Below are 20,976 nucleotides of genomic sequence, written 5' to 3'. Positions count from 1 at the left end.
GCTCGCTCGCTGCGCTCGCTCGCTAAAATTAAAAAAAGAAAGAGCTAAGAACAAAACGTGATGATGGTGCGGAAATATACAAGTTTCGGCTCACTCGTGCGTATACTATTTTGGAGTATTTTTTCAAGTCCTCAGTTTGTTGGTATAAATCGTTATCTATAAGGCCGTCACTATTTGATTAGAATTGTAAGATTTAATAAGCAAAAAATGACAAGAATTCCATGTTTTGTAAGCTGAAATACAGAAATTTTCGGCTCGCTCGCTAAAATTATCAAAGAAAAAAGGAAAGATAAGAACAAAACGTGATGATGGCGCGGAAATATACAAATTTCGGCTCACTCGTGCGTACTAATTTGGAGTACCGGTATTTTTTCAAGTCCTCAGTTTGTTGGTATAAATCGTTATCTATAAGGCCGTCACTACTCACGGCTATTCCAGAATGTCTGACTTATTACGTACTATTGTTTTTAGTGCAAATACAGTTCGCACTGATATGATGGAGGAAAATAAAATGAGTTTTGCTGTCTTGCAGGATAGGAATGAATAACTTACAAACATAAGAGGGAAAGCAAACTTAGGAAGAACCTTGATTCGACAACGAGAAAATTGTGTGTGAGTCTTTATCTTGTATCCAGCTAGTTCATTTGGGAAAATATTCTTATATTAGGTATTGTGTCTCTGTGTATGATTTGAAATGAAATGTTTTAAAAAATCTCCCCTAATCACAAACCAACATAATTATGTGACCGCCCAGCTCAAAATGCACAAAAAGTCGCAGATTAGGATTCTCTGTAATGGATCAAAATAATATTATGTAATGTGGTTTGGCCGACTCATTTTGTGTGTGTGTGTGTGTGTGTGTGTGTGTGTGTGTGTGCGTGTGTGTGTGTGTGTGTATTAAAGTTTGTCGTACCTGAGAGTTATCTCTGTACCTCCTGTCAAAATTTGGCGGCTTAAAACAAAACAGAATTCGAGATAAATTATTATTAGCCCTTTTTTTTTCTCAATCTGAACATGTACACATACTACCCCAATACTTCGGTCCCTACACTGGCTCCCTGTAGAAAAACGGTTCGGTGTAAAAATGGCAGAGGTAAATATGGCAGGGGTAAAAATGGCAGAGGTAAAAATGACAGGGGTAAAAATGGCAGGGGTAAAAATGGCAGGGGTAAAAATGGCAGAGGTAAAAATGGCAGAGGTAAAAACGGCAGAGGTGAAAATGGCAGAGGTAAAAATGGCAGAGGTAAAAATTGCAGCGGTAAAAACGGCAGAGGTAAATAATTATGTGGTAAAAATGTCTGAGGTAAAGTTGTCAGTGGTCGAAATGTCAGTTGTCAAAATGCTAGAGACAAAAATGCCATTGATAAAAATTTAGTCGTTGAAATGCAAGAGGACGAGGTAAAAGTGACAGATTTTTTTTTCTTCATGTTTCTGACACCTTTCTCGCAATACGCGCTTTTCGTGCCTTCTCCTGAAGTAAAGCAAGGGTGAGACCGGGGAGAAATGGGACACGGGGAGAAATATGGGAGACTCATGTAACTTGAAAAATGCTCGGCCAGTCAACAATCCAATTATATCAGTAAAAAGATGAGCCTCGGTACACCTGAAAATGGACATATTAACCACTATACAGCTCTACAGATATCTTGTCAGTAAAATATCAAACTTATTTTAAATCTGGAAAGTCCTATTATACTAAGTAATAAGTATTTTAAAAAGTGTGCAAACTTCTGAAAATAAAATTGCTTGATAACAGACACGCAGGTACGAAAAATTGGTAGGGATCTCTTACTGTTTCTGTTACCACTTAACCGGAGGGCCAAACCCCAAAAAGTCGCTTACTTAACGAGTGAGTTGCACTCTCTCTACAAACTAAGTAGACCATGCTTATTTTCAAGTTTTTATTGTAACAAACAACATTCCACTGGTCTACCTCAAAAAATTTGTTGCGAAAGCCTCCAAATCCAAGATGGCGTCCAAGATGGCCGCCATATTTACTGAATTTGTTATTTGAAAGATAGAATTTGATTGAAAAATCATATTTCAACAAATTTGATGTCATGTGAAAGAGAATAAAATTTTCTACAAGTTGATACCATTTTTGTGGGTTATTGTGATAATTGGATTGAGATTTTAAGGAAAAAACACTCATTTTTTGATATTTTTCTGAAAAAAGGAAAATCATGAAATTGTTTGATTCAGCATAAATCAAAGAAAGACTGAAGGATTATCTTGAAACGTTTCAAGAATTTTGTTTGACATATAATTAATATTTGAAGAAAATTAGGGGTCAGTACCGTTTTTGGTTCAGGAGTTATAATGTCTCAAACTTGAAAACTCACTATGTAAAAATGGCCACTTTAGTTGTGACAAGACCTTGTTGGTCGTAAAAAAAGCCTGTGCGCGCCAAGACTACTACACGCACCACTGCCACTGGAGCTTGTAGCAGTGCCAGTGGTGCGTGTAGTAGTCTTGGCAAACGCAGACTTTTCTTTGAAAAACAAGGGTTTGTGCCTGCAAACTAACTTTTCATATACCAAGTGGTAGCTCAGGTAACGCTGATTGCTATTACAATGTATTTCAAAGTAGATTGTTCTGAAGCAGATGAGATGAAGCAAAAAATATCTTTCAAATAGAGGTAGAAGCTTGAAACAACCTTGCTATAGACAGTTTAAAACAAAATTTGGATCAATCACTCAAAAAATTCAAGATTGCAGGCCATCAAAGCTGACATAGTGTATTGCGCCAAAGTAAATGTATCATTTCAATTTTGATACAATCTTGTCTGTTTTGCTGTCTATTTATATGGTTTTTATATATTCTGAACATTTTAATGCCATTTCAAACCATCTTAGGTTTTTATGGAGACATTTTTCCGAATGCACCATGAATATTTCTCTAAAAAGTTTACAAAAATAAAATTAAAAATGTTTATTAAAACCATGCAGAAATTAACATCTTTCCCATATAATCAATATTTGGAGAAAATTAGAGGTCAGTATTGTATTTGGTTCAGGAGTTATAATGTCTCAAACTTGAAATCCCATTTTACATAATATGTTATTTACACGCATCTGTTTCCAAAGACGTAACAGAGGGTCAAATTCAAGATCGTGCTTACTTTTCGAGTTCCACTCTCTCTATAATCAAGACCATACATAATATTAAGCATACTAAGCAATGTTCCGTAAGTACACCTCAGTAGATTTGTTGCAAAGTACAGATACAGTCCAACAGGGCCGCCATTTTATTGAAATTAACATTTCAAACCTAAAATTTGATAGAGACATTGGATTGCAACAAATTTGATGTCATATGAAGGAGAGTAAAACTTTCTAAAAGTTGATACCACTTTAATTGTGTATTGTGATATATTGGGGGGGATTGTTTGCTTCTCTTTTTTTGGGGGGGGGGATCCATATTTTATATTGTTTTGAAAAAAGGAAGAAATGTAAAAATGCATGATTTACTATTTATCAAAGAAGAACTGAAGAATTATTTTGAAACCTGCGATTGAGATTGAGATTTACTGAGATTGAGACATAATTCATATTTCTGGAATTACAGGCAATATCATACACTGCTGACAAGTTAACATCTAAAACTTGAAAAATTATATCTATGCATTATAAATGTTGCTTACAATGTGTTTACATGGTCACACATGTAATACTGTAATGGTCTGGTGACTTGCAAGTACCTGCAAACTAACTTTTCATGCCAAGTGGTAGGTGACGCTGGTCGCTATACTGTAGCATTTCATCATAGTAGATTGTTCTGAGGCAGACAAGATTGAACAGAAAGTATTTTCCAAAAAGAGATAGGAGCTTAAAATTTGGCACAAATTTTGCCAATGTGTAATATTTAGCGATAGAAATAGTATCCACACAAAATTCAAGATGGCGGTAATTAATCGAGGTTGTCGTTCAAGGCATTATTTGCCATTAGTGCATGTAAAATAAAAACCCAGCTTTACTTAATTCCTCAAACTAGTTCTAAACTGTGAGTTAGGGATTAATGTACAAACTTAAATCAGTATAATTAATGCTAAATATTGTTAGATATACTAAATAGATCTGATAAGAATGTTTTTTTTATGTCAACAGTTATCATGGTTATGGTTTCTTGAACAGAAATGGTGATATCTCCGTATGTTTTAGGCTTTATTATAATTTTTTTTACATGGTAGAATGTTTTGTAATACAACTAACCTGCACATACAAATCGAATGTGATATCTCTCCCAATGGTAAACAATACCTTTAGTGTGTTGCGTCAAAGTTATCTCAACTTATAACTTATAATTTGATATGTTTTTTTTTAATCTGCTTATATTGCTGTCTATTACATGTTTCTATACATCCGAACGATATTGTACTAGTGTAAACCATATTGAGGGTTTTTTTTTTTTTTGGGGGGGGGGGGGGTGGAGCTCATTCCAGTGTTTGGGTAAGGCCCAATCTTTGATAAAAAAAGAAATGCTTCTGTATCAAAGATGTGTTTTTTTACTTGTATGTTACTCTGCTGTGGTAGAAACGTGAATGATGATGGTATATGTGTAATAATGTCTGATCCGTAGATGTCCTTGAAAGAGCTTCTGATCCGAACCCCCCCCCCCCAAAAAAAAAAAAAAAAAAATCCAACATGGCGGCAATTTCTCAACTTTGCTCTTAAATGTGTTGTGCGAAATTACTTTTCAGTATATTGTTCGAATAAAATTGTCCAAATTGATTATTCGTGCTGTATATTCACATTTACAAATAAGCATGCTGAAACTGTATTTTCCGTTATCATATTTTTCTTATATTGTTTTTAGGCTGATTTCATGTGGGTTATAGTGTCACAATTGATCTGAACTTACGCCATTGGTAGACGTTTTCCTATATTAGATATCAGGATCACTCGAGAGTGAAAATGTTCATTTTCATTCATTTTAGAGTGACCTCGGGGATCACTCGAAGAGTGACGACTGATCCCTAAGGCAGGGCTCGACACTAACGGTGGTCCGGTGGCCCGGGTCCACAAAAAAAAAAACGCACCTCGGGCCACCAAAATGTCAGAAATGAAGAATTTGGTGGCCTGATCGGGCCACCAAAAAAGGTCGGATATTTGCCTTTGGGCCACCAAAAATGAAAGTTAGTGTGGAGCTCTGCCTAAGGTCACTCTAAAATGAGTGAAAATGAACATTTTCACTCAAAAGTCACTCCAATTTCACTCTAAATTCACCATTTTCTGTTATTCACTCCTCACATCAAAAGTAAAAACTTCCACTCGATTTGTTTTTTCTTTTTCGGAGAGTAGAATATCACTGGTTTAAAAAATGTGTCCATAAAAACTTAAAATGGTTTAAGATAGCACAACAGACAAATTTGTATCAAAAACGAAATAATGCATTTCATTTGGCGCAATACACTATGTCAACTTTGATGGCTGTCATCTTGATTTTTTTTTTGAGCGGTTGATCTAAATTCTGTCTTAAACTATCTATAACAAGATTGGTGCCAAGTTTCAAGCTACTACCTCTATTTGATTTTTTTTTTTTGCTTCATCTCATCTGCTTCAGAACAATCTACTTTGAAATAATAGCGATCAGTATCACCTGAGCTACCACTTGATATGAAAAGTTAGTTTGCAGGCACAAACCCTTGTTTGTCAAAGAAAAAGTCTGCATTTGCCAAGACTACTACACGCACCACTGGCACTGCTACCAGCGCCAGTGGCAGTGGTGCGTGTATTAGTCTTGGCGCGCGCAGACTTTTTTTTACGACCAACAAGGTCTTGATCACAACTAAAGTGGCCATTTTTACGTAGTGAGTTTTCAAGTTTGAGACATTATAACTCCTCAACCGAAAATGGTACTGACCCCTAATTTTCTCCAAATATTAATTATATGTCGAACAAAATTCTTGAAATGTTTCAAGATAATCCTTCAGTCTTTCTCTGATTTATGCTGAATCAAGCATTTTCATGATTTTCCTTTTTTCAGAAAAATATCAAAAAATGAGTGTTTTTCCCTTAAAATCTCAATCCAATTATCACAATAACCCACAAAAATGGTATCAACTTGTAGAAAATTTTATTCTCTTTCATATAACATCACATTTGTTGAAATCTGATGTTTCTATCTAATTCTATCATTTAAATAACAAATTCAGTAAATATGGCGGCCATCTTGGACGCCATCTTGGATTTGGAGGCTTTCGCAACAATTTTTTTTGAGGTAGACCAGTGGAATGTTGTGTGTTACAATAAAAACTTGAAAATAAGCATGGTCTACTTAGTTTGTAGAGAGAGTGCAACTCGACCTCTGTTTTTAGCTTTTGGCCCCCCGGTTAACTGGGAGAAATTTAATAGGGCAGTGTTACATTTCTCCCCGCGGCACATGTAGAGAGAGTCTTGCAGAGCTTCAGCGATCCCTGTGTAAATTGAATCGCGATCATATGGTAGTCATAGGCGGTGATTTCAATCTACCTGGATGGGATTGGATTGGATTTTCTTTATACTGTTAGTGTTGTTGTATAACGAGGGAACAACGTCATTTTCGGTGGCTGAATCTACCAATCTTTAGCAACACACCGTGTTGATAACATAATGGAATCTGACTTTGGAGCAACAGCTAAGTTTGAAAGGCATCAAACATTTACATTTTTTCGCCTGCGGATTCTTTCAACAATGATTGAAAGAAATCCCATGGCAAACTATCAGTTTTTAATCTCACTAGAACAGTTTATTGCTAAAGTTCGTCTCCAGTTTTAATAGGCATAAGTTTGTAAAGTGACCACAAAGTGTTCATTAAATTTCGAGATATTTGTTTTTGCGCCATTTGATACTTGAACAATGCAATAAAATATTTTGCAAGAGCTTATTTGTTTTTGCGCCATGTGATACTTGAACAATGTAATAAAATATTTTGCAAGAGCTTACTTATGTCTGCCGATACATCTGCTGTAGTTTGTTTTTTGCGTTTTGTATTTTTACTTCTACATTATGTCGTGATCAGGCCTTGTGAGATAAATAGGCTCCTACGAAACCTGAATGTGAAAAAATAATATTGAACAGGTGAAAAATTAGCGGTTTGATACGACTATGTCTCCTTCACTTCTTTACACTAAACAGTGAAAAAATGAAAAATAATGACAATATACTAGCCTGGACGTGAGCGGAATTCGTTTGTGTAAGAGTGTGTATGTGAGAGGATGTATATCTGCGTATATGTTTATACCAAAAGTGGGTTCGTGTGTGTGTGTGCGTGTGTGTGATAACTTCATTGGGAGAAACAACGTAGGATTATACTGTTTAAGGGCTTTGCAGCATTGTTGGAAACCCCTTATAATGATAGATAATAATAATAATAATAATAATAATAATAATAATAATAATAATAATAACAATGAATAATAAAATAATCCCATAGGCCTACTAGGCTCTTAGCTGGTTTATTATTTTTCTGCACAAAGACAGATTACGCCACTGCACTTGAATCAAACTCAGAATAATGAGAGTGCTCTAACCTTTTTAAAACATAATTCAATCAATGCAACTGATTGACAAATTGCCCTACATCGACGTAAATAAGCACTGAATTGATCAGTGTCTTAGTAGTAGCCATGATAAAAAATTCATGGGCGTACATACTCGAGCAGGATTTGAACCTACGACCTCCTGATCACCGGACAGGCGTCATCTCCACTGGACCACCGAGCTTTCGCCCGAAAGCAAGTGTTGGTTCTAATCCTTATAGCATGCAGCGGGTACTGCTTTGTAATTCAAATTCATGATAATTCAATAATTCAGTAATTCAATCAGTAATTCAATCAATATTCTTCAAATCTGCGATTTGGATTTGATAATTCGATAAATACAGTTTGCTCTGGCAAGGTTATCATTCAAAACCTCTTCATACGTTTATATCTCACGAAATCGCTCTCATTACTTTTGACATTTTACTTCTGCCATTTTTATCTCTGCCATTTTTACCTCTGCCATTATTACCTCTGCCATTTTTACCTCTGCCATTTTTACCTCTGCCATTTCTACCCCTGCCAATTTTACCCCTGCCATTTTTACCTCTGCCATTTTTACCCCTGCCATTTTTACCTCTGCCATTTTTACCTCTGCCATTTTTACCTCTGCCATTTTCACCTCTGCCATTTTACCCCTGGCATTTTTTTTTTTTTGTCTACCGTACATTGCACAAATTTGCCCCTGCCTACCTTCAAAGTACTCGCAACAATTACATGTACCTCGAATCAAGCATAGTTGGGGGATCATGCTTTCTCATACATGGGCCCAAAACTTTGGAATAGCCTTCCAAAATCTCTTCGACAAGCATCTTCTATCGATGATTTTAAAAAGAACCTCAAGACCTACCTTTTCAATTTAAATTGATTATTGTTTACCTGTATGTAACGGTATGTTCGTATATTGTTTGTTTGTTTATTGTTCTATATCTTCTGTGATACTCTGTTGTATCGTGATACATGTACTCTGTTCTACAGCGCCATGAGTATCTTTTTTTTAGTTAGAATGGGCACTTTATAAGAGTCCTCTGTTATTATTATTATTATTATTATTATTATGGGTTTTTTTCGGACACTAGTGTTGCATTTCACTGTATAAGGGAATATGTTTTCATAGAGCCTACTCCTGCACAGCATGCCCGAGTAACCCCAATCTTTAAATCCTCTTTTTTTCCCCTTTTCTATGAAACTGCACCTTCTAACTCTCTCTTATTTGAATCGCTTTTTGAATGGGATAGGGTGGTCCAATATTAACCAGTCTAGGCCTATATACAATTTTAAAGCGTAGAGCTTCATCTGTTATTGTGCAGAAAAGTGGAATCTTATTTTGACCTATTGTAGGTTTCGAGCTGGGCGGTCACATATTTTTAAAACGATTGGGCCTGTGCCATTTTCTATCAACAACTTCAAAAACATTTAGACCATTTTCTACATATTATGATAAACGGCTACTTAACGGTGGAATGTGTTGAATGACTTCATAAGTTAACTCCCCACGTGAGTATACAGTACTTTACCAGGCACGGCGAACAACAAAGGAGCGTTTATCCCATTTATTATTTATTCATTTATTTACCTAGTCATCTGTTTATATTTGGTTTTGTTTTGTTTATTTATTTGTTTATTTATTTATTTATTTATCTAATTATTCATCTATTCATTTCAGTCAGTCAGTCAGTCAGTCAGTCATTCATTCATCTATTCGTCTTATTTGAACAGGGTATTAGTAATCCCGTCAGTGGTTGTACACTTTTCTTGGTGATCCTATACATGCCTCTTAAATATGAAAATTCTGATGGGGCGGGCTCATCTGCTCTTATCTACATTTACCTTTATACATGTGCATGTATCCCATCTCTATTTAGTCCAGTGCATCAAGAATGCAGAGCATACAGATTCGAACGGCCCCAACCTACAACCTCGCATGAGACTTTTTTTTTCAGTCATTTTTCGTTATTCGGCTGTAAGTCAATAGATGGCGCGATTCCCACTAACTCAGAGAGCACGTGTAGTACGTACGTGTGTTACGTGTGCAAAGCAGAGTATCCCAGTAGCTAGGCGTGTGATACCCATAACCTCGCTACTTCATCGACCGTGAAGAACGACGCAACTTTGGTGCGTCAACTGCTTCTTTGGAGACAGAAAAACGGGTAAGAGTTATGCTATTCATACAGGTATTTTATTTTTAGCCATAGTCAAATCAAATTCTAACGCCATGGCTTTTGCACGATGAAAGTTTGTTTTCAAATAATTTTCAATAACGCAGATCACCATACGTGAGGTAACTTTGGGACATGGATGTCTATATGTGGGACTGTACGCAGAACTAGACAGAAAGATCCGTCTGTCTGCTGTGGGACTGAGCAGAACTAGAGTAGAGACAGAAAGATCCGTCTGTCCGGAGAAGTCTTTTATTTTTTTGACGTTATCGCTGGCATACTCGTGAAATAGGCCCCACCACTGCGAGTCCGTACTAATACTACGGCGGCTCGCCTATCTATACTCGTGAATTCAGCCCTACCGTGTGGCGTGTACGTACTGTAGCGGTTTTCTACTATGTATCATATTGTCTGGCATTCTGGCTGTTGTAAATTACGCTGTCTGGCGACCCCAGTATTTTGTCAACATCCACGCGAACTTTCTTTGTGCGCCGACACATGACAGGTGCGCACTACATTCTCCGCCTTTTGTCATCGTGCCGAGGTACGCGTATTTCACATTCCAACAGTAGTCGGATTTTCATAAACACACCTCTTGTTTTGCTGTCACGGAAACAACCTACCAATTAGTGGCGAGCTGTACACTGTCACCAGCCAATTACCACTCTCAAAGCTCCTGTCCGTGACACGTTTTCTCCGACCACGCTGTTTCATTTTCCACGCTTCCTCACTTCACGATTAGCTTTCATCCTGAGAGCACGTTCTAATCGTTGGAGTCACTCACGTCCGCATATCACGTCCGTATATTACTTCCCACGCCTTTTCTCGCGCATGATACCTCGCGCCGTGGACTGTCATTTCTTACGGATTATTACATTTCATACGGAATATTACACTTCCTCGGATTTCATACCTCGCGACATTCGCTCCTTTTTGTACCGCGACTCGCCCTTTCTTCATGCTCTACACTCCAACCTGGGGATTTTCTACGTAGCTGCGTTCAACGCGATTCGCGTCGTTACATCGCTGCATCGGTCCTGCTAGCGTGCTGTCGGTGGTGTGCAGACTCTATCAGGGACCTCGCAGTTCTTCGACCCAGCGCTCCAGCGGTGGATCCTAACCTCGCTTGTGCTAGCCGCGGCACCCGGAGGCTACTCCACGCTGTCGCTGGATCATTTGTACATATTTACATGGGACACTGTCGTCTTCGGACACCCTAAGTGCATTCGGAGTTAGTCCATATTATTTCGGGAAGTGCAATACCCATTTCAAGGACACTGTTCACCTCTACTGGTGCCCTGGTGTTTTCTACAGTCCATACACTACTGTCATACGGTCGGCTACCATTCCTGCTGGTGGTACCTTACTTCAGCCCTGTCGTCCCGTTAGCCACTCGGTGAGTAATTGTTAGGTATTACATCATAGGCCCGTACCAATAATACCTACATTGGTGACCCCGACGTGATAGTTTAGGGCCGACTTCACGTCTTCTCATCCTCCTTCCTTCACTTCTACAATGGCCGACGGCGACGAGGGTAACGCCACCCCGGCTGCCGCGACATCCACGCCAGCGGTCACGGCGGTTAGCCTCAAGCTCCCTCCCTTCTGGCCGAACGATCCCGCACTCTGGTTCGCGCAGGTGGAAGCGCAATTCGTCACCAGGAGTATTACTACTCAGCAGACGCGTTTCGCATACGTAATCTCCTCCCTGCAGCCGGAGATCGCACAGGAAGTGAGAGAATTCATAATCTCCCCTCCCACCACCGACGCGTATGACAAGGTGAAGGCCGAGCTCATAAAGCGGACGACCGTATCGGAGCAGCGGCGGCTCCACCAGTTACTCACAGCGGAGGAGTTAGGCGACCGCAAACCTTCACAACTCCTTCGTCGTATGAAGCAGCTGCTCGGCGACGCGACCTTGGAAGACAGCATCTTGAAACAGCTGTTCTTGCAGCGCTTACCACGCAACGTTCAGCAGATCTTGGCCTCCACATCCACGGAAGTCTCTATTGAGCAGGTCGCTGAATTGGCGGACAAAATCATAGAGGTCGCCACGCCCCTATCGGTCGCTACTGTGACAGCTCCGCCGTCCATGCCCCAGCCTTTCTCCGTTCCGTCGGCTACTCTCCCACCGACGTCTCCCAGTCCCCCGGCGGCAGATCCCGTAGCGCACCTCACAGCACAGGTCGCCATGCTGACGACACAGGTGTACGCGATAGCTTCCCGTCTCGACGAGCGTGGGCGCCAGCGGTCCCGAGGCAGCAACCGCGGCCGTGGAAGCGGGTCGCGTGGTTCTTCACGGAAGCGAGCCGACTCTAAACAGCGCCACGCCGGTAGTGAGTGTTACTACCACTGGAAGTTCGGCGATGACGCCCAGCAGTGTCGCTCACCCTGTTCGCGGCGCAAACAAAAGCCGCATCCACCACAACAGCAGGGAAACGGCCCAGCCAGAGATTAGCGGCGACCAGTCCCTCTGGCAGTGATACAACAGGTCGCCTATTTTACATCACAGATAGACAACACGGCACACGCTTTTTAGTCGACACTGGAGCTGAAGTCAGCGTCCTTCCTCCTTCAGCAGGTGATAAGACTAATTCTTCGCCCACATTTCATCTACAGGCGGTGAACAAGTCTTCTATCACCACTTATGGAGAGCGCTCACTCACGCTCGATTTTGGTCTTCGTCGCACCTTTCGATGGATTTTCATCCTAGCAGATGTGCCCACACCCATCATCGGGGCAGATTTCTTGCGACATTTTGGTTTGTTAGTGGATGTCAAACACCACAAGCTCATTGACTCCACTACACACCTTTCTGTCAATGGTGTCTGCGCCCACAACTCTCCCTCCATCGTGAGCCCGATGTTCTCTCGGCCGGACGATCATAGGTATGATACTATCGTCCAACAGTATCCTATCACTCGCCCTACCTATGATCAGAAGGCCGTGAAACATTCGGTAACTCACCACATAGTTACCCGTGGACCCCCCGTGGCAGCCCGACCACGTCGCTTGGCAGCAGACCGCCTCGCCATCGCCAAGGCAGAATTTGAACACATGTTAGAGCTGGGTATCATCCGTCCCTCCAGCAGCAACTGGTCATCCCCACTACACATGGTGCCCAAGAAAACCCCGGGAGACTGGCGACCGTGCGGGGATTATCGCGCCCTCAACGCCAGGACGATACCAGACCAGTACCCAATTCCCCATCTGCACGACTTTACTGCCCAACTCCAAGGCAAGTCCATCTTCACTAAGATAGACTTGGTTCGTGCATACCACCAAATCCCAGTTCACCCAGACGACGTCCCAAAGACTGCCATCACCACACCATTTGGGATGTTTGAGTTCACTCGCATGCCGTTTGGTCTGCGGAATGCGGCCCAGTCCTTCCAACGTTTCATCGATGAGGTTACCCGAGGCCTGCCTTTCGTCTTTGCCTACATCGACGACCTCCTCATCGCCAGTGAGTCCCCTGAGGAACATGAACGTCACCTCCATACTCTGTTCGCACGGCTCACCGAATACGGAGTGGTCATCAACCCAGCCAAATGCGTATTCGGTGCGAACGAGCTGGATTTCCTCGGTCACCACGTCGACCAGCACGGCATTAGCCCACTACCCGAGAAGGTGAAAGTCATTCACGATTTCCCTCGTCCTTCGTCCATCAAGCAACTTCGACGCTTCCTTGGGCTCGTCAATTTCTACCGACGATTCATCCCCAGTGCTGCTGCAATGCTCACACCCCTCACGAACGCATTGCGCGATCTCCCCAAACGCAGCAACAAGCCCATCCCATGGACACCGGAGTGTGAGACTTCCTTCACTCGTGTGAAAGCAGCTCTTGCCAGCGCCACCATGTTGACACATCCTTCATCTGGTCTACCTACCAGTCTTATGGTAGACGCTTCAGATACGGCTGTAGGTGGCGTTTTGCAGCAGTTTTCGCACGGTGAGTGGTACCCCATCGCCTTCTTTTCCCAGAAACTTAAGCCTGCTGAGACACGCTACAGTGCTTTTGGTCGTGAGCTTCTAGCAGCCTACTTAGCGGTGCGGCACTTTCGCTATCTGCTAGAAGGACGTCCTTTCATCCTTTTCACGGACCATAAGCCCCTTACCTACGCATTCCAGGCCAAGCCAGACCGTCATTCCCCCCGTGAAGTACGTCACTTGGACTACATCTCACAGTTCACTACTGACATACGCCATGTTAGTGGTCACAACAACACTGTAGCCGACGCACTTTCACGCATACACGTCGACGCACTTCATACATCCTCCGTCGTCAATCTACGGCAGCTCGCCAACGATCAGGAAGGCGACGACGAGTGGACGACAACTCAGCAGTTACCATCCCTTTCATTCAGGCGTCTCCCCCTGCCTGATGGTACTGGTGAGATTTGGTGCGACGTTTCTACTGGAATTCAACGTCCTTATGTCCCCATGTCACACAGAAGGACAGTCTTTCACACACTGCACGACATCTCCCACCCAGGAATTCGTGCTACACAGAAGCTCGTCTCATCACGCTTCGTATGGCCTAACATGCAACGAGATGTACGCCAGTGGGCCAGGTCATGTGTGGCTTGTCAAAAAGCCAAGGTACATCGCCATGTCAAGGCTCCACTGGGCACTTACACTACTCCAGATGCTCGATTTCAGCATGTCCACATCGACATCGTTGGACCCCTCCCCCCATCGTGTGGACATCAATACCTCCTCACATGTGTAGACCGGTACAGTAGATGGGCAGATGCTATCCCAATCCGTGACATCACAGCAGAGACCGTCGCCAAAGCCTTCATACATCACTGGGTAGCCAGGCACGGTGTACCATCTACTGTAACTACAGACCGAGGTCGCCAGTTTGAGTCGTTACTCTTCAACGAGCTCACTAACACACTGGGCACGACTCACATTCACACCACAGCATACCACCCAGCTGCTAACGGCCTTGTCGAGCGTTTTCATCGACAGCTCAAGTCCTCGCTGAAAGCCCACGACCACAGCGACAAGTGGTATGAACTCCTCCCCATCATTCTGCTTGGTATACGGTCTACCATAAAGGAGGATATTGGATGCACCCCCGCTGAGATGTTATATGGCACGACTCTAGTCCTACCTGGTCAGATGGTCATCCCAACCACCACCACCACACTAGATGATCCTGCCAACTATGTCCATCGTTTACGTGAGTACATGTCCACTCTACATCCAGCCCACTCACGCAAACAGAACACCACATCTCACATCCCTACACATCTCCACAACTCCACGCATGTTTTTGTCAGACGGGACGGTGTACATCGATCTCTACAGACGCCATACACTGGACCATACAAAGTGCTGCGTCGATCTCCCAAGCACTTTACACTGGAGATCAACGGTAAGAGGGAGACCGTCACTATCGACCGCCTAAAGGCCGCCTTCTTAGAAGCCGCACCGGACCAGCAACCTCCACCCGTCCCCGCCAGAACTCCGGCGACCACACCGAGCGCCCCGCTCACTACACCACGGCAGCAGCAGCCTACGCCAACACAGCCAACGCAACCGCAGCAGCCGACACGGACGACTCGCACCGGTAGGCAAGTACGTTGGCCTGCACGTTACGTTCAATACATGTATTTTGATACCTGAGATTTTCAACCACTACTTTGTTTACCTTTCATTCATATCGATCGCCTGTTTTTAGTCTTCACTTCATTGACCTTCTACTAGCGATCTGGAAGGGGGCTAAATGTAGCGGTTTTCTACTATGTATCATATTGTCTGGCATTCTGGCTGTTGTAAATTACGCTGTCTGGCGACCCCAGTATTTTGTCAACATCCACGCGAACTTTCTTTGTGCGCCGACACATGACAGGTGCGCACTACATTCTCCGCCTTTTGTCATCGTGCCGAGGTACGCGTATTTCACATTCCAACAGTAGTCGGATTTTCATAAACACACCTCTTGTTTTGCTGTCACGGAAACAACCTACCAATTAGTGGCGAGCTGTACACTGTCACCAGCCAATTACCACTCTCAAAGCTCCTGTCCGTGACACGTTTTCTCCGACCACGCTGTTTCATTTTCCACGCTTCCTCACTTCACGATTAGCTTTCATCCTGAGAGCACGTTCTAATCGTTGGAGTCACTCACGTCCGCATATCACGTCCGTATATTACTTCCCACGCCTTTTCTCGCGCATGATACCTCGCGCCGTGGACTGTCATTTCTTACGGATTATTACATTTCATACGGAATATTACACTTCCTCGGATTTCATACCTCGCGACATTCGCTCCTTTTTGTACCGCGACTCGCCCTTTCTTCATGCTCTACACTCCAACCTGGGGATTTTCTACGTAGCTGCGTTCAACGCGATTCGCGTCGTTACATCGCTGCATCGGTCCTGCTAGCGTGCTGTCGGTGGTGTGCAGACTCTATCAGGGACCTCGCAGTTCTTCGACCCAGCGCTCCAGCGGTGGATCCTAACCTCGCTTGTGCTAGCCGCGGCACCCGGAGGCTACTCCACGCTGTCGCTGGATCATTTGTACATATTTACATGGGACACTGTCGTCTTCGGACACCCTAAGTGCATTCGGAGTTAGTCCATATTATTTCGGGAAGTGCAATACCCATTTCAAGGACACTGTTCACCTCTACTGGTGCCCTGGTGTTTTCTACAGTCCATACACTACTGTCATACGGTCGGCTACCATTCCTGCTGGTGGTACCTTACTTCAGCCCTGTCGTCCCGTTAGCCACTCGGTGAGTAATTGTTAGGTATTACATCATAGGCCCGTACCAATAATACCAATGTCTATATGTGGGACTGTACGCAGAACTAGACAGAAAGATCCGTCTGTCTGCTGTGGGACTGAGCAGAACTAGAGTAGAGACAGAAAGATCCGTCTGTCCGGAGAAGTCTTTTATTTTTTTGACGTTATCGCTGGCATACTCGTGAAATAGGCCCCACCACTGCGAGTCCGTACTAATACTACGGCGGCTCGCCTATCTATACTCGTGAATTCAGCCCTACCGTGTGGCGTGTACGTACTATTAACTACGGCGGCTCGCCTATTTATACTCGTGAATAAGCCGATTCGCAATCTCGGCGCGCATTGCATTGTGGGTTTATGTCAAAGGTCATTGGAGATAAACAAACTTATAATAATCGTAGTCTGCACTTGAATCGTACGTGTGTACAGTGACGATTAGAATTCAGAAATGAATATTTAACTATTTATCGAAAATGGAGGCAAATGGGACGGAAAATGAACGTCAGCTAACCTTGGAAGAAATCAAATTTTGGAAAGTGGACGCTTTAAAGGATTTTCTTCGCATAAGAGGACTAAAAACGACGGGTTTGAAAGCGGAGCTGCAAGCGTTAGTCTACAGCGCAGTGCGATTTGGATACAGTGTGAAACCAAGCGAAGTTGAAGAAGAACGATCGCGGTCAAAACAGTATGCAGAATTGTTGTTCATAAACGGAAAACAAATTCCAGATCCGTTGGCGGACCTGAAAGATGACTGGTTGCCAGAAAAAGAAGGAGTGAAGTTTTGGCCACCCGTTAGTTATTTTGAAATAGCCGAGTGGTTGTTAAGCGAGGCGCCCTGCCCCAGTGAAGCAAGTAAGATGGAACGGAAATCGCGTGGTACTAGACCAAAAACGTTGCAAGAAAGATTACTCTCAGACTACAAAGAGGGAAAGGCCTTCTCTTACTTCAACAGCAAGTGGCTCCACGAAATATTCTACCACCCAATTTCAGCGGAAAGTGAAGTTTCTGTGTTGAAAGCACAATGTACTCCCTCATTGGCAGTAAAAAACATACCTCACAGCGTGTGGGTTGCCATTGACAAGTCCTCCGGAAAAATCTACAGTGCCTACTGTAGTTGCTTTGCTGGGTAAGAATCACACAAATTATGCAATGATGTTGTTGCCAGATAAACTTGCACTTAGACTCTAGTAAATTGCTGAATAATAGTTAATACGAAGGTAGACTATATTGTTTGGGACTAGGTGACTTAGGTCTAGATCTATGTGCCGTACAAATGGGCATCTAAATGAACCGTTTGATTTAAAAACCCAAAATACTTACCTTGTCTCTTCTTGCGTCCAGTTGTGGAAAATTTAGGTTTTGATGAGCGCACTGTATTTTTTTCTCCTATCCAATTGAATAAGCAACTTACACACACTCCTGCAAACACCATGTAACTCTATGGCCAACACAAATTTCAGCACTGCCCTCTATCTGACAGATTGATTTATTTAATTTGGGGGGGGGGGGGGGTCCGCCAGTGCTAATCCCTCGAGTCGAGATCTAGTATATTTTAATAAAATATGAACAAGATCAGTGATCAGCATGATGTGAAGCACATCATCAAGATATAGAGTCTACATGTAACATGTATCCAATTGAAGGAGTGGGATGAAAAAAAGGATATTTTATCACTAGGGTGTACAGGACAATATTTTCCACAAGTTCGATAATGTTCATTTCTGTCTCCAACTATAGAAACTGCATGACACGTAAATTTGCACAGCTCATACCAATGGCTCCCCGACTGGGTAAGAGTAGGATGATACCTCCGTTTTGAAGTTTAAAACTATTATTATATTGTTGTCTATATATGTTAATTACATTATGATTTGTATTCTACTTTCTACAGTCTGGGATCTTCATGCAACCATGTTGCTGCACTGGTTTTCAAGTTGGATCATGCCTTCATGACTGGAGTGTCGCAAAATCGACATCTACCATGCACATCGAAAGTCTGCAGTTGGAATGTGTACAGTGGGGGTGCAGCTGCAGTTCTTCATGGCAAGCCAGTGTGTGAGATGCAGTGGGTGAAACCAAGCTATGGAAACAAAAGTAAGCATACTTTACTTCCTATTTTCAATACCCCCCCCCCCCCCTTTTTTTTCTTTTTTTTTTAATCATTACATTAATTCATCCATGGATTATGAGTAATGGTTAGGAGGGATGGCATATTTCCCGATCAGAATCTTATTTCCCACCTAATTGTCCGGGAAATATAAATTTCTCCCATTGACTTTCTATTGTTTGGACAGGGTTCGGGAAATATGACCAAAAGTGGAAAATATGCCAGTGCCTGATGCCTGATGGTTAGCATGATCAAGAATTGATTTAGACCCCAAATTTATGATAAAGGAGAGGAGTAATAGAAGGTAACTTTTTTGTTTAGAATTGAATTATCTTTCTCCCTCGATAAATAGGCCAATATTTTGTTATTGTACATGTATATTAAAGGCATAGTTTAACAGTTTCTAGATTTAAAAAATCTGAGCTGCATGGTCCTACATGCTATCAGAGTATGTGATGGGGTGTAAAAATGCACCTGTGAAAAAATTAGGCTTCAATGTTATTATTTAGTGCTTCAAAAGAGTGAAAACCTAAAAGATCACCCCATAGACTACAGTACTGGAGTTATTATAGCTAGCGATAATAACTACAACTTTCATAGATATCTTGATAATGACTGGTTTTCTTTCATTATTTTTGCATTCTTGGCTGTTTTTTCATCCATCTGAACATGATTAGAGAGGTCAGGCTACACAGTTTTAGAATTTTTTAAATCGATCAGTTACGATGTTAAACAGTGGCTTTAAGCCGTGTGTTTTATCAAAAGAATTGGAAAACAAAAAACTACAATAAAGTATGAATCTAGGATGTAAATTTTTACTACTTGTTTAATAACTTCTGATATTTAATGAACTTTAAAAAAGTATATTTAGGTTGAAAGGCCTCTGAAGGAAATTATCAAAATTATTTATTATGTATTTTGGGGTTCAATGTTGATTCCATTTTTTTTTCTCTAATACAGGGAAACGCAAACAGCCAGTCAACACAGCAGTAAAGAGGCTATTCAACCCAATGGGAAGCAAGGCAATACCACCAGCAAGACAACTTGCGAATGCCATGTACCCAACTTGTGAGAGATCAACAGTATTTAAGTATTTACAGGATGAAGAAAGCCACAATGTGTCACCATCTGTGAACTACTCTCCTGAAGTAGACTTCAATCTGGGACAAGAGGTAGAAGTTGAAACAAAGAATTCAGTCGATCCCGACTGTCTGACAACTTTAGGTGGCAGGTATGAGACTGTAGAGTCGTTCCTGAATGGTTTGCCTACGTATACACAGGAGGAAGTTAATGTCGTGGAAGAACATACAAGAGGCCAAGCAGAAAATATACAGTGGGCAAAATTTCGTGCAGGAATGATAACAGCATCTAACTTGAAATCAGCCATTACAAGGCAAGCTACGCTCGATGATCCATGTTCTTCCAAAAGTCAGGACACAAAACCTATCATAGAAAGACTGATGGGTCGTTCTACTATTGATCGAAATTTACCGAATCTGAAGTATGGACGGATAATGGAGCCAATCGCAAGGAATGCATATGAAACAATCCAAAAAGAAAATGGCCACCAAAGTGTACAGGTAAAGGAGTGTGGTCTATTCGTCCATCCAATCAAGGTGTTTCTTGGAGCTTCACCTGATGGATTGGTTTCTTGTAAGTGCTGTGATGAGCCTGGAGTCCTAGAGATAAAGTGTCCTCGGACCATTGCCTTTGAGGAACCAACAGCTGAGAATCTCGACTATCTCACCATGGTAGATGGAGAAACAAAACTGAAAAACAATCACCAGTACTATTATCAAGTTCAGTGCCAAATGGGGATCACTGGACGCACGTGGTGTGACTTCTTTGTATACACCCAATCAGGATTCCATCTAGAGCGCATTTTTTTTAATAGAGAAATGTGGAACAAAGCGATGGATGTGGCCGAGAAATTCTTCTGCTAACACATTGCCCCTGAACTTGTCAGTAAAAGCCATGAACCGTAGCATAGTGTGTGCAGCAACTGTATTGAATATTGACAGTACTATGAATGGAATATAACTTAAAATATCTGGAAAATATTTATCATTCACACTACCTTTTACCCCTTAACTCTTTATGCGTTACTTTAAGATTACTTAAAGAGTGATATCCAAGAAAATGAACTTAAATACTTTTCTGAGCACATTAACCCTCTCAGTACCAGACCTTGCAAACTCCATTGACTTACTAGACATCTACATGCCTATGGTAATGAGAGGGTTAATAGTGCATTGAATTGGTCCCCCAACAGACCCAGCACCTTGGGAGAAAGGTATTGATTTTTTCGATTGTTCATTCCCAGAACAATGAGCAGTACTTCCTGCCTTTGAATTTCATGACAATTGTGCAAAATTGCGAACGTAACGCATAAAGGGTTAATGGCAGACAGAGACATTTGCAGCCTA

At 42.1% G+C, this 20,976-nt stretch overlaps 2 protein-coding genes across 2 annotated transcripts; both read left to right on the top strand.

The window, feature by feature from the left end:
* The first annotated feature begins 10,817 nt into the window (after positions 1-10,817).
* On the top strand, positions 10,818-12,273 carry LOC139714173 (uncharacterized). The gene has a single exon (XM_071625891.1). The coding sequence runs from the start codon at positions 11,195-11,197 to the stop codon at positions 12,134-12,136; it is 942 nt and encodes a 313-aa protein (XP_071481992.1). The 5' UTR covers positions 10,818-11,194; the 3' UTR covers positions 12,137-12,273.
* Positions 12,274-16,778: 4,505 nt separating this feature from the next.
* LOC139714172 (uncharacterized) lies at positions 16,779-20,493 on the top strand. Its single transcript, XM_071625890.1, has 3 exons — positions 16,779-17,569; positions 18,335-18,537; positions 19,511-20,493. The coding sequence occupies exons 1-3, from the start codon at positions 16,917-16,919 to the stop codon at positions 20,491-20,493; spliced, it is 1,839 nt and encodes a 612-aa protein (XP_071481991.1). The 5' UTR covers positions 16,779-16,916.
* Positions 20,494-20,976: the final 483 nt, after the last annotated feature.

Source organism: Diadema antillarum, unplaced genomic scaffold (genome assembly GCF_040938485.1).
Source record: "Diadema antillarum isolate AM-2024a unplaced genomic scaffold, OU_Dant_1.0 seq00002183_RagTag, whole genome shotgun sequence".
NCBI lineage: Eukaryota > Metazoa > Echinodermata > Echinoidea > Diadematoida > Diadematidae > Diadema > Diadema antillarum.
Note: the sequence above shows the minus strand (reverse complement) of the source record. Positions and strands in the feature narration are given on the sequence as shown.